Source organism: Ooceraea biroi, chromosome 1, assembly GCF_003672135.1.
Source record: "Ooceraea biroi isolate clonal line C1 chromosome 1, Obir_v5.4, whole genome shotgun sequence".
Lineage (NCBI taxonomy): Eukaryota > Metazoa > Arthropoda > Insecta > Hymenoptera > Formicidae > Ooceraea > Ooceraea biroi.
Window position 1 is genome coordinate 6,864,515 of NC_039506.1, and position 17,323 is coordinate 6,881,837.

Below are 17,323 nucleotides of genomic sequence, written 5' to 3' on the forward strand. Positions count from 1 at the left end.
CCAGTCCACAGTGTTTCTGGTATCGCGAATCGGCGGTATCGGTTATCGTCCCATTGCCGAATCGTCGCTAGTTTTATTCAAAATTCGCGGCTTCACTCGCGAAATTGAATCAGTGGCGCCACACGTCGTCCGTATTCGCAACACGCACACAGATTTCCATGAATCCTCGCGCTGGTTCTCTTAATTTTTCCACTAGATTGCACTTGACTCACAGCTCCAGAAGATGGTGCATCGATCCGTCGTTTGGCGGTCGTTTTGAATGTTCATAGGAGTCGACGCGGCGCGAATCACAAGCGCAAGCGCGTGCTTCCGTCGCGATGCTCAGAATTGCAGAATCTGATTGATCCACTCGCGAAATTCTGAGATGCGCGTATAAACACCGGGTTGATTAGGTGCGGCACAACCGATACCCCAGCTGATGATTCCAGCGAGGATCCACCGCTTATCTCGTGCTCTTTGGATGACCATGGACCGCCGCTGTCTCCCTGAAGAATAGAGAGTTGTAAAAAGTTAGGATTGTTAGTTTATAATATTTTACAGGATTTTATATTAAACATTTTCGTCCTTTTTAAAAAATTATTTTTAATGTGGTACGTACGCGACAAAATACATAGTTGTATTTTGTTCAAAATTGTATGTATTATACATATACTATACAATTGCTATTTTGATATCTTGGATTGATAAATGACAATAAATTTTAACAAGGACATAGAGACGATGAATTTATATTAATCTGCACAGAATTGTAAGTAAAACAAGGACTGACCTCGCAGGAATCAAAGCCACCGTTCCTCCAACCGGCGCAGATAAAAATGTGCGGAATGTGCTCGATGTAACCCGCATTTCTGTACATCGCCTCGCATACAGTATTATTAATAACCGGTACTGCGACCTCCTGCAGTACGGACGGTAATGGACCCTCTGCAAAAAGATAAAATACTACTCTCAAATATCTACGTAATAAATAAACGGCAAAAAAAGATTTATTTTACTGTCTAGTAAAATTACGTTAAAATTATAAAATTATAAAATTGTTAAAGTTTCAAGCTTGTAATTTTCATATTAATATTATTTACAAAAATCGGTTTTTTATTCTGAATAATTTCCTTCGATTTTAATTATAATTATATATTTATTACCGTCGTAAAGTCTGCCCCAGCCAGTGACGTAGGCGGTGTGTCCAACATACGTTTCATCATCGTCCGGCAAGCAGATCGGTAACACGTTCGGTTGGAAGGGTAAAAGGGGCTCGTAGAATCTCAGTAAGGCGAGATCGTACTCGAAAGTCCGCGCGTCGAACTGCGGGTGACTCGCCACGATCTGCACCCTTCTTTCCTGATAACCGTAGGGCTCGTCTTCGTTCGCCAAGTCGTGTTCACCGATCCTTAATAAAAGATCGCTAGGTGGTACGCTGCAAAATACATAATAACTTTTTAGAAAATTGTCCTCATAGATTTTGTTATTTTACAATCTCGCGTTTTAATTTAAATACCAAAATTAAAAAGAGAAGAAGCATTTTAGGAAATAAAATTGTATATCAAAAAATAAAATTTACACTTCTGTAAAACGCATTAATAAAACATAAAGATATCTAAATAGCAGGTAAAAAATATGAGAATATCTGCTTTTAAAAAAATTGCACGGAACCCCTTGTTACATTTTATTTCATCAGAATATTGTAGCACCCCCAAGCGATGGCCGTGATTTTTTCGCTTCTCAAATAAGCTAGATGAGAAAATGTTTGTACAGGCGGGAAACAATCTTTTTTCATCGCGCGGGAGGATCGTAAGCGTGGTCGCGCTGTCGCGAATGGTCTTTGCGCTGCAACGTTAAAAGAACGTCGCTATGAATGGCTAGCTGAGATATCATGCCAAGGAAACTCGATTATGAGTGTCACAGCGACGGCAAACACGGCGCTCACCTTTCGACGCAGTGCGCCGCAGTAATAGCCCAGTTCTCGTTCAACAATGCCGCGCCGCACTTGTGCAGATACGTCTGCGATCGCCATTGACGTAACGAGATCTGCAAGGAAATCCGCAGCATCAGAGAATCAGTTGCGTAAATTGCCACGTGCGATCGCGCCCGTCGATCTACACATTATCTCCTACACGCGATAGAGTGGGAGGAATTGTTATCATTGATGTGGAAGATTGCTGGTCATCATTATGTTTCCCTCCATATTTAGGAAATCTATTACTGCGAATTTTTCAGCACATTTGGCGACGACGAATCAATCAATTCTGACTCGAATATGCTTCCCACTCATTTCATTAATTAGGATTATTAAGAAATTTTTATGGTCGAATTGATTTTGATGGCAATCCTTGAGATTAACTACTATTACATAATTATCGGATTTAGTTAAGATGTAATAAATCAGAAACCACATTCTCTAAAATGTAATGCGTAAATGCAAAAGAATTGAATAATACACCCATTTTTAAAGTATGTGTAAATATAAAATAGTGGCAAATTTTCTTTCAAGGCGTTTTAAGGCGTGTCGGTTCTTGCGTGTCTTTGATAATTGTAATTGTTCAACTTTTGACGCTCACCTGCCAAGGCCATTTCCCGAAGGAGCTCCGGTTACCTCCGACGATTCTGGACTCCGGGAACAGTCGTCGTCCGCACACTGCAAGGATAAACATCGTCGAGTTTACACCCTTGAGTAACTTCGCGAGTCTTAGTTGGACGGTCATGTTGGAGAACGGATGTTCGTTCGACTGGATGAACCGGTACCGTTGCGCGGATGACTCGCTTACTTGATTCTTTTGCATCCGTATGCGGAATCGGAATTTTTTTATGTATGACAATATCGCGTGTGCACAACGTTTACGACATTCACAGCGTGCATTTATTACAGGAAATTACTGGCGTTTGAATTTATGATTGCCACAATCTCCGAGAATTCTTATCTAAATCAAATTACGTTACCAGTTTGAATAGTGGCAATTTACATGACAGTAACTTACTCAATGGCAAAAAACGTTCGAGTAGACGCGAGTTAGTTAATTACAATGTTTGCTACATACGGTCGTAATTCAACTTAAGTGGAATATAAATAACAAGAGTTGCGACGGTCTCAAAATTGATTGATTCAAGAAAAGATTTATGATGGAAATTTCAAGATTCTGAAAATTTCGATTGAACTTTGTAATATTGATACGTTATGGAAACAAGAAAATTAAAAAATTCTGCATTAATAAGTATAAATTTTTTCTGCACTCGGTCTTTCGCTATAATGTGTAAATTGTCTCAGAACCAAGGTCTCTCTTATCTTGGGAAAAGCTCAATGTTACCGTAAGAAGAAGAAGAAGATGAAGGCATCGTGGTGCCATCAGAAGTTGAATTATCTTTAGGGTTTAACTAGAGCAAAATCAAACGCAATAACGTGAATTCTAACTGTGACCCGAATCCAGTTCCGCATTTCACCGATCATTTTGTTTTTAGTCCCTGAGACTAGTTCTAGTCGAGCAACGATTCGTTCCGGTCATCCAGTCTGGAAACGATCTCATTTCTTTTATTCATGCGTCAACCCGTGCATGCGCTCGCCATATTATTACGGCGTTAATCCATCCAGTATTTAAGCATTAACCTTGTTTGTAGTCTGACATATTGAGGGTCTCCATTGGTACCGGAAGTTCCGTGTCAATCGTAACGCTGGCGATCGTTGACAAAGTAGCTAGTGTCGGTATCTTCGTGATATAATCGGGAATGGTGGTGCCTTCTGTGATTGGTTTTACTGAAAATGCAGGATAATCATGCATTATCAATCAATATAATCGATTCTTATAAAACGAGAGAATGACATATTTATTATAATATTCTCGCATTAAATTGATATCGTTACGTCGACATACATCGCTCAAATGTGCCTCTAGAGATCATGTAAGATGGGAAGACTATTCTTGCATTCTATTTTAAAGAATCTCAAAGAAGAATTTTATCAGAAACAAAGTTTTGTTGCAAAATGTTGCGGACACTCGTAGTTGATTTTTGATTTATTGAAAAGCATTCCTTCCGAGTTGCTGCTCGTTTGCGCGATTATGCCGATCCTTGAAAGTTCTTCAATCGCGAGTAAACTATGCAAAGTGCTCACAAAGGATACAATTAATGTGCCTTACCAGAAGTCAAAGACTGTATAGTGGATTCCGCAACCGGTTCGGTCGTCGACTCTTGGGTTTGCGGTATCTTTTCGGTAGTAGGCGACTGTATCATTATCCAGCCATCCGGAGTCGTTATCGGCGACCAATCAGTTTCCGCTTGCTCTGCGAAGCGAACAGACGAAATAAATATTGTATAAAGGATAATTGCACTTTAATTAACCACGAAGTTTTGGGAATTAGGAGACCATAATATTTTAATTGCATTTGAGAAATAGATAATTCATCGCGATAAGAATAGTTCGGTGGGGATAAATTAGGTTGAGCCGAAAGTTCATTGAAAGCATTAAAAAGACTTCCCATATGCACATGAAAAAAATGAAGAAAGCCCTTTTTAGTTCGTAAACCTGCGATTCGCAGAATGTTTTAGTTTCAGGTAGATGCGTTATGCTAATCCAAGGCAACGCGAACCGGTTTGAATCTCTGATTTAGGACGATCAAGGGAAGAACGAATTTTGTTTCTTCTTGCAAGGTATCATTCGAAATGGACTTACGCAATTAATTTACTTCCCACAGTCTCTTATGTGATATGCAAAATGTGGTAAAAAAATGTTTCGATCTATCTGATTCTTTATACAATAATAAATTTTCGCGACGTGCCAATGTCCTATTGCATTCGGTGATGTGCAGACACGAATTTTAAATACTCCCTTCGTCGGCATCAATCAACAGTTTCGAAGAATTATCGGAAACGTGATTAGCAGTTTTAGTTCTGCTGCATCTGTATGCTAAACGAAGTGAAAACGAAGAAAACGAACGTTCATTGTGCAACGCGACGCCCTTGTCGTCAATGGGAAATCATGATAGCGATCCACGTTTGTATGGCACGCCACAGGCATCAAAACGCTGAGAATAGCGAAAGCTCGACAGGTTTGATGGAGTATACTGGTAAATTCACTGTCTTTCGCTTTCGCTTTTCTTTTCCGTTCAATAATATCGTAATTAATCCTTAAAAATTCAAAAGTTGTTTCTTGCTTTACAAGGTATCAATTTCTCGATCTTTTAGTAAAAATCAGCTAATATCAATACGATTAATTTTATATTAGCATTAAATATTAATATATAAGAGCATACTCCTCGTGTCACTACGATTGATTCACAATATAATAATATTACGATATAAAAGATTGGAAAAAACTACAATAATTTTATATTTGTCACCTGGCGATGTGGTCGTTGGCGTTGATGTGGATGTCTCGGGTGTTTTCGTAGCAGGTTCATCAGAATTAGAACTCCACGTCACTAACCCTGGCGAGTACGTAGTCAGTGGGATCTCCTCGAGGGTATTATTAGCATCCTGACCCTTGGTAGGAGGTACGTAGGTTGACGTGGTCTCGTTTCTAAAGGTGGATATTGAACTTGAGATGCTCGTGGTGACTTCCACAACAGTGGATGTGCTTATGGGAACTTTCGTCAAGGGTTTCGTTGGCGTGGTTGGTCTCGGTTTCGTAACGCCAAGTGTTGATCCAATGGTTGATGACAACGGCCTCGTTCTTTCCGTAGTTATCGTGCTGCTGGTGTATTCAGGTCTAGTAGTCTTCGTTGTCGTACTAGTGACCTTGGTGGGCTTCAACCTCGTCGTCGTAATCGATGGCCTAGACGTGGTCGTTCTGCTGCCCGTCGTTGTTTTAGCCGTTGTTGATCGAAGAGTGGTCGTCTTGATGGTTGACGTTCTCGTAGTTGTCTTGGTGGTTGGTCTGGACGTCGTGGTTTTCGTCGTGGACAGTTTTTGATCTGGAAGTTTTGTTGTAGTGGTGGTCTTTTGACTGCTTGTACTCGTGCTCGTAGCTGACGTCGTCGTAGTTGCTGGTCTGATTCCAGTGGAGGCTAAAGTACTTTGTGTGACGGTAGTGCTGAACGACCCACTGGACAATCCTGAGTGAGGTTTGGTTGAGTGAGGTTTGGTTGTCGCTGACAACGTAGAGCTAGTAAAGCTGGAACTCGTAGAGGGCTTCGAAGAGGTAGATGGTCGCTTCGTTTGCGTACTGGGTTTCTTCGTAGTCACCAGCGGACGTTTCGTCGTTACCGTAGCAGTGGTGGGTCTCCTGGTGCTGCTAATAGGTTTCCTGGTGTTTGACTGAGTCGTCGGCTTGGCTGACGTCGTATTCCTCGGTGGAAATCTGGTCGAAGGCGCTATCTTCTGCGTAGTCGTGAGGACGTTCCTCGTTGTAGTTGACTGAGGAATCGGCCTGCGAGTGGTGGAAGAAATTGGCTTCTGGGACGTCTGCGTTGGTCTGTGTACTGTTGCTGAGGACGTAACAGGTTTTTTCGTAGTTGCTTTCGAAACAGTCGTGGTGCTTGCTGGTTTCGTCGCATTTTCGATGATAGGTCGTAGGGTAGAAATCGAAAGGGACGGCTTCGTAGGTTGCCTTGTCGTGCTTGGTGATACACTTGATGGTCTGTTCACGGTGGTATTTCTCTTCAACAATGTGGCTTCCGTGCTAGATCCTACTTCGACAACGTTTTGCACAGTTTGGAACGTCGAAAGACGGGTAGTTTGCGTCGTCATTTCGATCGTTGTGATTGTTGGCTTCTTTGTTACAAACTTCGTCGTGTCTCTCAACGTACTTGCCGAACTTTGCGTGCTTTGTGTACTCGAGATTATAGGCGTCGTCTACAAAATTATATTGATACATTAAAATTATTTATTATTTACATGAATAATAATATTCCTTAAATTGATTAACAGAATAAATTTATCTTTAATTCATTGCAAGTTAATATTTTTTTGCAGAATTTTTCAATCAACTGAGAAAGATGTAGATAATAAAAATTTAATATTCTACAATATTTTGCATATGATAATTATAGATATGATAGGTAGTCGCATATGGTTTCTGCTATAGAATGGAAGAATACATCTATAGATGGGATTCATACACGCACAATTTGCTACATGCTGATGATTAAGCGCTTTAATGAGCAACTTTCTTTCTTCATCTATGAATCAATTGTGAGATCACGCGAACTACTGTGCCTATTTCGATGATCTCATGCAGAGAAAGTTATTATACATATCTCATTCTGAATGTGAGCTGAGAAAATATTCTCTTCTTCTTTCGCACATCGTAATTTAAACTATTTCACTCTCACTGTTCATTCACCTTCTTCTAAAAATCTTCTAAAACGATATCAAATTGCTCTGATCTCCACGTGTGCCAAACATATAAAGAGATTCAAATTAATCTATCAAATTAATCATCAAAACCGCGGATCATTCATTATCCTTCATTTTATCGACACTAGCTTCGCGATGTTAATAAGGATGACTTGACAGAGCAATTATTCTACAAATTTATCGCTTCAATTCCATCGATCGGCCTCTCAAAATTTCAAGCCGTCATGCTACTCGTTTCACTGACACATGGCAGGACGCGTTAAGCTAATGATTCGCAGTATCATTAGCGATCGCTACATCTACTTGCCGTGGTTTGAGGGGTCTCGGCCGGTTTCTTCTCATCAGTCGGCTTCGGCCTGGTAAAGTACTCTGGTATGTCATTGCTCTCGATGGGCCCGTGGGTCGTGATGAATGGCCTTGGTGGCGGCGGCGGTCCATCGTCGATGCTGTTGTCCTGCGGAAAAATGTCCGGCTCGTCGTCGATCTTGCAGCAGCTACCAAAGTAGAAGCGATCGATGCAAGTGCCGAGATGCGTGCCATTAGCCTTCGCACAAGTAAACGCGAACATGCACACGCCGGTCTCGCCACTTCTGCGTGACACGCAGGGCAAATGCCTGATGTTTCTTCCTGTGGCTGTAAAACCGAAGAAATAGCAACCGTTACATCCTGTCTTTAACATTTCAATCAACTGAAACATTTCTCAATGAGTATCTCTTAATGCAGACACCATTGAATGTTACATTTGTCGAAAGTATTCTCAAATATCATGAAATTTTTTAATTTCGTACGCGTGAAATATCTTCGTAGTATTTCTTTCTACTACTCTATGCGGCTCTTTCTCATAGGATGCTTCATAAAGATAATTCGCCGGAACTCCGGCGCGATGCCTCGCAACGGTACGCGATTGTCTTAGCCGATAGGCGGGGATCTTCCCGTTCGGAAGATCATCTCGTAAATTAATGCGAAAGTAAAGGCTCTTTTGCTCCACGATGAAAAAAAAAGAAAAAACAGAACCTGACGAAATGAAACGTTGGAGATATGCCTCGAACTGGAATTCCCTCGAACAGCCGTCAACGGCGGCTAGATAAATGCTTCCGTGTTCTCTGATCTCGTCCAGAGTGTATATCAACCCTCACCCGATGTCTATAACTGTTCATTCACGGCATACGTTCCACATTCCCGTCCGTAACACTTCGCTCTCGTATCGTCAACGTATCTGCTTATAATTCTCTTTTAATGGTCCTGCCGAGCGTTCAAGTGGCGATCTCTTCGGCGGATGATGGAAGACGGGGGGCGGCATACGTGGCGCATAATTGCGAAGCGCAATCAAAAAGCAGATGTGGCGCAAGTATGACGGATGGCTCCGTTTTACGGTGAAATTCCAATAAGCGTAAATATCAGCTGAATACCGCAGGTGATAAGCGGTGGTGGCTAACGTCATTAACGCTTCCTACGATAATCATCAGCTGCATTGATACCACTTACGGAACTTGTTCTAAGTTTGCAACGTTTACAGAATCGATCTATTTTCAGATCGCTTAGTACTAGTTGCTCAAAATCGAACATGCGTGTCACTTGGACGGAATCATTCGAATAACAAGGTTTCTTTTCTGGGATTTTGACGCATTATCTGGGCGAAAGGTAGATAAACAAACAAATGTAACGTTAAGCTTAAGAAGTCAGGGAATATCAGAGGCGTATAACGGAGTGACAGAAGTCTGCTTTGACAATGATTCATACGGTCCTGCTATACAGTTAGCCACGAGAGAAGAATGCGCGTCAGAGGAAGATGAAGAAGTGCGAAGTGCTTCATAAAAAAGAACATGAACTTTCTGGCAAAAATATAACGGTCTAGAGTATTGATAGAAAGTTTCTCACACCTTTATTTTAACTTTATACATATAATACCCTAATTATAATTATTATGAATATTTATATACCACTTCGGTTCAAATAGTATTATGAATATTTAAGCAATGCATTAGATGTTACAATGTGTATATCAATCTAATGTTTACAATTTAAGTGTTTTTTTACTGGAAGGTTCTATTTGATTATATATCAGTAATTAATAATAAATTAATAATTTTAATCGTACTTATTATAAACACGAAAACTTACCTACATATAAAGCAAATTATTAATCTGATCCAACCAAGAGTTGAAAAACGAGAATTCCATGATACGATAGACGTGCAACTACCAAGTTAATAGGCTCTATTGATTTTGACAAATATTATCGAAAGATCTGGCAAGTCCGTAAGTTTCGTACAAGAACATTTCAATTCAGATTCCCTCGCGATCGCAGTTTTATCAACGACTCATCGTAAAACACCGCTAGTGCGTATACGGCGTATGCCGCATTATATATCGAAGAACGAATTGATGTCAGGCGAGGCGAAGCATCTCGGTACCGTTAAGTTTCAATGTATGAGCTAGTTGCCCGACCCAAAAGTGGGTCACAGTCATAGCCTAATGTAACAGTCTGTTTCCCTCTAAGACACCTCACGATCTCCTCCTGCTTCCTTCACGCCTTCTCTCTTTCTCTCTACCTTCCTTTCTATCTCTTTCTTTATCTCTTTTTCTATCTGTTTTTCTCTTTTTCTCTATCTCCGAGGTCTTCGGCTCAACGAAATCACCGTGCACATTCCAGGGGTGCCCCAGCTCAGCGTGATTAAACGGACATATCTGACCCGAGGCCTGGATGGACCAGGCGTTCTCGGCATGCACCTCACCTGGAGAACCGTCAACGGTTTATCACGGGAATAGGTGCACTACGCCAAAGAAAGTGACAAATTATTTAACGTGATGGACACTTCGTGTTACTCAATAGCGCTATATACAACACTTGCGTTGGATTTAGACAAGATTGAAAAGAAAGATTATGATACGGATTAGAGATATTGTCACTGACAGTGAAGTCAAATGCCCGACAGAAATATTTGTTTTGATTTGTTTGACGACAGATTAACGATTTACAACAAGAAATAAGATCGACGAAGTTAGACAATCGATAATTAGGCGTGCAATGAATCGCACGCTACAGTTCACGTATTTCAGAGTGACGTGTACGGGTCATTGAAACGTCATGGTCGGTTTTTCCGTGAGTATTTACTTTCTTTCGCAGATCTATCGGGACGTTTCGTGATAAGTGAAAATCAACCACAAAATTGTTCACGGTCCTCTGGTGCTCGCGCTACCAGGTCAGTCGGTCAGATCGCTCGCCCAAATAGTCCTACGCCGGTCATCCTTCCGCGTAGAAATGTATGCTAGCGGAAGTGACGCGTTAGTTAGTCACCAGTGTCGTAAAAGAAAGTTGCAGGCGACGCCTTTATGCGGTTGACGGAATTTCAAGCGGTACTGAGAATGCCTGAGCGTGTACGCACGCCCACGCGCGCGGCCGCGCGCAAAGGATTTCACTCGCATCATGGATCACATAGGAAAGTGCTTTATCTGATCGCGATGAACGTCGTCAGGGAACGGAAATTTCGCGTGATCGCGAGAGCAACATCTACTTTCGAAACGGATCCTTTCCTCGTATTGTCGTACAAGCCTTGCAAATTATTGTAATTATGCGAATAATGTCGCTTCAAGATAAATATGCATTAAAATTAATATTTGTCAAAGTCTTGTCTTCCACTAACATCAAATTCCTCTCTCACTAAAAATTTTTTAAGAGATTCATCCTTTACAGTGCGGTGAATTTGCTTGTGCAGAAGGAATTGGAATACTGTCAAGAGGAGGCTGTAATAAGATATGAAATAATAAGATTGTTGTGACTGTCATGTTGGCACACGACGGGAATGGTCACACAAAAATGCATGGAACTGAGGGTGACGGCGGATGACGGAAAAATTATTGTAAGTCATGCGGTCCAATGACCGTGGTTGACCCACTTCTACAGAAAACTGACCAGTCCGCCCACGTTCCGTTCGAACACGAATTCAAGGTAGGTTCAATGTCGCTGCACGATGGAGACAGGCAAGCGCTTACGCACACGCACGTAGAGAACGATCGGACCTCGTTGTGCCGGTTACTGGCATTTGTATACCGATCCGTTACTCAGCTGGGCGAGACACACGAGGAAAATGCAACGATTGTAAAGACTCAGCGGAATGATCGCAAATATTTTGTAGATCTATAGAAATCAGTTTAAGAAATTCATCTCACGTTTCAAGATTAACAGCTTAAATTATAAATACGTACACTTTCCGATATTGATTCTGACGAAACAGAAAGAAAACTGCAAATAACTGGTCTTTATACATAAATCTGCTAATTAAAATTGATAAATTTATACATCGTTGCTAACATATAAATTGTAAACATATCTGTAATAGTTACTTGATATAAGATCTTGAAAATTTAGAGTGTAATTTCATGACATCGACGTCATATAAATGCACGTCCATAAATTCATATTCAAAGATGCGGACGATATTATACGGAAGATATTGATGGAGAGAGATGTAGATCAGTAACTTTAACCAGCATCTTAATATCATTCTCGATTGTGATAACAAATCTTAAGAGTCATAACTTTGAAAGAATGCCGCGAGTTTCTTTCGATCGTTAATCCGATTATGTCTGCAATTATGCTCGATTAGAGCCACTTATAATGGGCAAATTGGAGGTCGATACGCCGGAGGCAGCGTGCAATTTCCGTAAGACGACGTAACGGCAATTTAATCAGCAAATTGCGATCATTAAATATCATGTGTTATAGAGAAACTCGCCGCGATCCTCTCGATATTATCGGTAGGAAAACTATTGATACGCTTCCCGCGAATAATAGAGCAATCTGAAGCACTTACTTCCTGGTAGAAATTGAGGAACATAGATCGGGCTGGCGATAACAACGGTGTGGATCAACACGTTGCTGATGAATATGGCGGCCCAGGCCTGTTTCCGTCGCTCGCACATCTGAAACAAAGGGCAGCCAGAAGGAATTAGACTGATTCTTCAGGAAAGCTGGTTTCTTTCTTTCCGAAACACCTGTTCAATTAGTCATTCTCGTCATAAGACCTGATCTCCATCTTTTTAGTAATATAATTAACTAATGTAAAGCGGTGCGTTTTAAGGGTTCGCAGGGCAGGTATCTATCTGAATGCGATTCAGGCGAGACCGACCGTGACATTCACGACGCGACAATAAGTCTGGGAACGTTCTCACGCGGACTGGACGGGGTGATGAACCGAAGAACTCTCCGTCTGGACGTAATTACGTGACGTAATTGCACTTGATTACTCCGGAGCGTCAATGTGCTCAATGCGACGTTTTAATGTTCGTTTTTAGCAGCACGCCACTCGCAGACTCGTTTCAATTTGCCACCGGATGCTGCTCCGTCGAAGAAACGGTGAGCCACTGTCAGCAGACGACGGCTGGCTTGCACTGTGCACTTACATCTGTCTCTCATAATCACGCTCATAATTTTAATGCGGATTAATGCTCCTGACGCCTCAGTGATACTGGATCACTTGGCCAGTTGCTGGTCTCTCGTCACACCAAAGGGTGCAGCTCATTTATCTCTTCTGCAACGAACAAAAGCAAACAAACGGAAACGACTGTGCACATCCTCGTATGCACAGCGAAGCGAAGTGTGAAATGCTTTCGTGATGCAGAACTAAACACGAATGTTACGTAACTAATTATGACTAATTCATGTTTGAGCATGATTCTCTCGGCACACTTCTTACGCTCTGTTACTGACATTAGTATTATGAAACGCGCTAAAACGAGTAAGCCGAAACTGATTGTTCATCGAGCGTGAAATCACATCCGGATTTAATTGGTTAAGAACTCGCGCTGCTGTTTGTTCATCTAATCTAATTGAAGCGCAAGTACATGTCTTACATAACTTCTCAATCGAAAGTTTGATCGAAAATTGAGTTTAAGATGAAATAATAGCGTGAATAGAAGAAATAGAAGAAATAATAGCGTGATTGTCACTTTACTTGATCTTTTCTCCACTTGTCCAGTCACATGCAATTCTGACGGATAAAAACATGTTTGGCAGAGTCTACAATTGATCGCAGGCTGCACGATGAGATGAATGTAGACTCAAGGCTGAATATGAGTAGTCGCCTTCTTCAAGTCGATCTTGACGTAGAAATATCGACTCGGTCAACGACCTAATCGCGAAAAACGCTCGTTTTGCGCAATTTGTTCGGCAGATCTGCCACTGCCAAAGCTGAAGAAAAAGATAAAGGATCAGGAAGCACCTCGGTCCTCCGAGAAAGATTTCCAGCTAATTTGCTTTTATACAGGGATCTTGAGATTCTATTTCCGGTTTCTCTTTTGGCAATTCTTTTGATCTCGCTACGTGTCCGTATCTTTCGTCATCTCGGGAGACTAACTGCTCATAGAGCCGTCAGCGATGTAGTTACTCGATAAAGCGTCGCCGGGCAATCGGCAAGAACTGGATTACAGTTATTCGGAGGCAGGAATTTGGGTGTAACGTTATACTTCACCGAGCTCGTATCATGCTGCGGTGGAGATGGGCGGCGATCATCTTGCGATCATCAAGTCAATCCACGTGCACTCCATATATTCAAATTGAATATTAAACGCATTACTTATAGTCTATTATGAATAATCATAGTTTTACCCATCAATTCTAACTTCCTGCCAACTTTATTAGCTTCATTTATCATTATGTAGTAATATAATTAATTTTGTTTATTTGTTGATTATAAGAGAAGAGCAGCTGTTCTTGTTCTTCATCTAATCAATGATCAATTTTTATATTTTTAGACTTTAATATTTCTTTCATTATAGATACTCTATAATATTTCTGTTTCCACAATAAAGAATTATAAAATTTTTGTATATTTGTGATCGGTTATTGTATCGCGACATAAAAAGTGTCATAAATATTGATTAATTCAGCGTTAAATCAGCGTTCTTTTACCGGGAATCCGGGAAATGCAGTGATTTCATTCAGCGTGCATTCTCCTATGCCTCGTCTCGAGGAAGTGATAAAAACCACTACAGTTATCCAGGGACAGGAATTCGGGTGGATGAAGCAACGAGTGAATGTCGACGTGAGTTGCGTTTGCTTGTCGATGGTCAGGTCACCGGTTTGTCCCGGCTTCTAAAATGCTGGGCAACAGTTATCTTCGGTAGTCAATGCATTTCTAATTAGTATCCTGTTTTCTTTCACTTAAAGTCTGGGCGCGCGAAGTCCGCTGATTGACTGAGAACGAGGCGTACATAATCCGATAGAATGCCATGCGATTTTTAATAGGCGCACTGAATATGCTCAAATGCTAGAAAAACTTATATTCTTTCTTTTAAAATTAATTCAGCAATATCGTTTCGCTTTGTCGACGAAACTCTCAATTTTCAATAATGATTACATTTAAAGACTAAGTTTCATTAGAGTATTAACGATTTTTCATCCGCGGGATTAATATTGCTCTCCGTTTGAGGAGAAAATCGTGCATATTGCCGACAATGGTGTATCTTAATTGGCGGACGAAAGCGACTGGAACGCACGTGCGTGGTGTCCACACACGTAGAAAAAGCTTTTGTCGTAACGTGGCACTCGCTACTGTAACGGTACCTGCCACTTTCATTTGTGCTCACGTATCTAATGCGAGGCGCACATGTGGGTTGGCGCCGAGATCTACGCGCGAATAAAACCGTAAGTCTCAATCCTGGGCTACGCGAGTCGCGCCATTACAGCAGATTATTTAGCAAAATAATGTATAATATCTACAAGTGCGTTCTGTGGTAGCGCATGTAAGATTAGCTTGGACGTTTCTATCACGATGGCGGCGATGCTCTTTGCGGCTTGTATTCATCATATAATTTAGAATTTTATGGGGCTGCTTGATTATTTATAAGCGCGTCAAGTTTAGTTTAATTAGTCTTATACGGTACCAATGGAAATACCGTTAATTCTCTATCAAATTCCTCTCTGAATGTAATTCCAAGTCAACTCTCGTATCGATTCTCGACGGGTTTACGTTGCAGACGTTTCAAGAGACAATGACATGCGTCAGCAATTATTAATATCGTCGCGAAGAAGCGTCTAAGAGGTATTTTTTGTCGAAATAAACAAGCCGTTTCAAAGGATACCAGATTTTTCTCAGTGAGCTCTCGCATGAATTATGCATGAAAGTGCGTAAAATCGAGACGGACGTTAGTTTACACGCATGCACGCACACGCGCACGTTCACCCAGCCAGGTACGAATGAAATTCAGCTGAAACGAGTCAAGTATACCGCTATCCCAAAGAACATGCGGTTAACTTCGACAACGGATCTGCAATATGTCCCGCTCGTCGATAAACGTCACGGTAGCATACACACACATGTGAACTTCTGAGAATTGATTATCCGCGCAATAAAGCGTGCTCATCAAGCGGATAATATCGGCATAATCAAGTAAAATCACCATAGTCACCATCATTTACGTGTTTGCTTGACTTGGATTCAAACAAGTGTGATGTCTACTGTTGCTTCTTTCTTCTTTTTTAATTTGTTAAGTGAGATTATTTATAAAATCAACGCACAATCTACTATGTGTTGTTTGCTCTTGAGTCACTCGCCTTGAACTTTTAGGTCTATCTGGCGTATTAAAGAAAATGGAAAACTGTGTGTATAATCTTCTTTTCTATAAATATTATTCAATTTTACACACTTGACACGATTACCGTTTTACCCAGAAATTTATTGATTGATTTTAAGGTACCTTCATCCTGGAAAAGATCAAGCTGTCAGCGGGTTTTTCGGCCGCGAGAAGTTAATGGAAAAAGCTGATAAAAAAAGAAGATTAAATTAAACCACGTCGATAGTTATAACCAATAACTGTCCGACCGCAGAGAAACGATAAAAAGAAGATATTAATCGCGCCAGGGTACTGATCCCGAGGATCAAGGACGGGGACCACAGAGGTAAGCACCTGTTCATCCAAGTTCAGTAACAACGGTTGACTAGGAACCCAGCGACGCAGCGCAGGAAGTGCCAATATAATCACACGATCGAATCGCTTAATTACCCCGAATCATCCGCGAAGCTGCGTCGTCTCCCTCTTCCTCCCTCTCCCTCTCCCCGTTCCCTCCCCCTTACTCTCTCATCCACGCCGACAAAAACGATACCACCGACCGTTGGCCGTTGTAATATCGACGAAGGTCACTCGCGCAAGAAAAGAGAGTACGGCGCTTCTTCGTACCTCGGACCTTGAGACAGAGAGCATACCTTGACAGCCGCCGGTCTGTCGGACTGTTGCGGTCGTTGTTGCTTCTGCTCTTGCTCCTGCCGCGGTGCTCCACGAAGCTCTTCTTGTCGACGTTGTCAGGCGTCGCGACAGTGCATTGTCGTCGTCGTCTTCGTCGATGTCGTCGTCACGTCCGTGATACCGAGGTCCCAGAGATCCTGACACTTTCTGACAAGAGATCAAGCCAGATCACCCGGCGTCGATTATTTGGACCTGACACCCTCGAACGACTGTGACTCCCCGCTGGGCGGCTGCGGCCACGTGGTCGAAGCCCGTCGAGTGATGTCTTCGCGACCGGCGCCACCCTGTCTCATCTGATGACCCCGCGATCGCTTCGGGTCCTAGACGAGGACTCTTCTTGACTACCTCGCGAAGGCATCCACTCGGGAGACGCAAATATCAGTGTTTCGTCACGTCGGATAATTAGGTCCGCGACAAGGGTTCCGAGGATGGGTGAAGGATACCGCTCGGTAGACACTCGGACTGTGGCAGCCGCCAGCTCGACCTGCTCGCCACGGCTGGCACCTATCGAACTGGTTTGCTCGGTTCACGACTTCTGGATCAGCCGATCCCCGATCCAGGTGCTCGCTTGCGGGCTCGCTCCCCCTGCACGAAGAATCGGCAGGCCACGACGACACGCATCGTGGTGAACGCTTGCTTGCTCGCTCGCTCGCTCGCGTGCGCGCGGCGAGCGCGAGAGCGCTCGTCCGCGTCCTCGTGAGAGAGGAGCAACAGGCCCCCCCACAGGTAGGTAGGTAGGTAGGTAGGTAAAGAGCCGAGTGGGTACAAACCACGGCAAGCTAAACTGCGAGACAGCCGG

The 17,323-nt window shown here is 42.2% G+C and overlaps 1 protein-coding gene across 1 annotated transcript; it reads right to left on the reverse strand.

The window, feature by feature from the left end:
- Positions 1-235: 235 nt before the first annotated feature.
- Positions 236-15,748, reverse strand: LOC113563550 (serine proteinase stubble-like). The gene is given in 11 exon segments (XM_026975203.1): positions 236-467; positions 470-485; positions 770-924; positions 1,143-1,414; positions 1,925-2,025; positions 2,556-2,632; positions 3,596-3,742; positions 4,125-4,268; positions 5,325-6,777; positions 7,589-7,914; positions 12,096-15,748. Coding segments are annotated over 11 exon segments (2,946 nt in total). The 5' UTR covers positions 12,205-15,748; the 3' UTR covers positions 236-321.
- Positions 15,749-17,323: the final 1,575 nt, after the last annotated feature.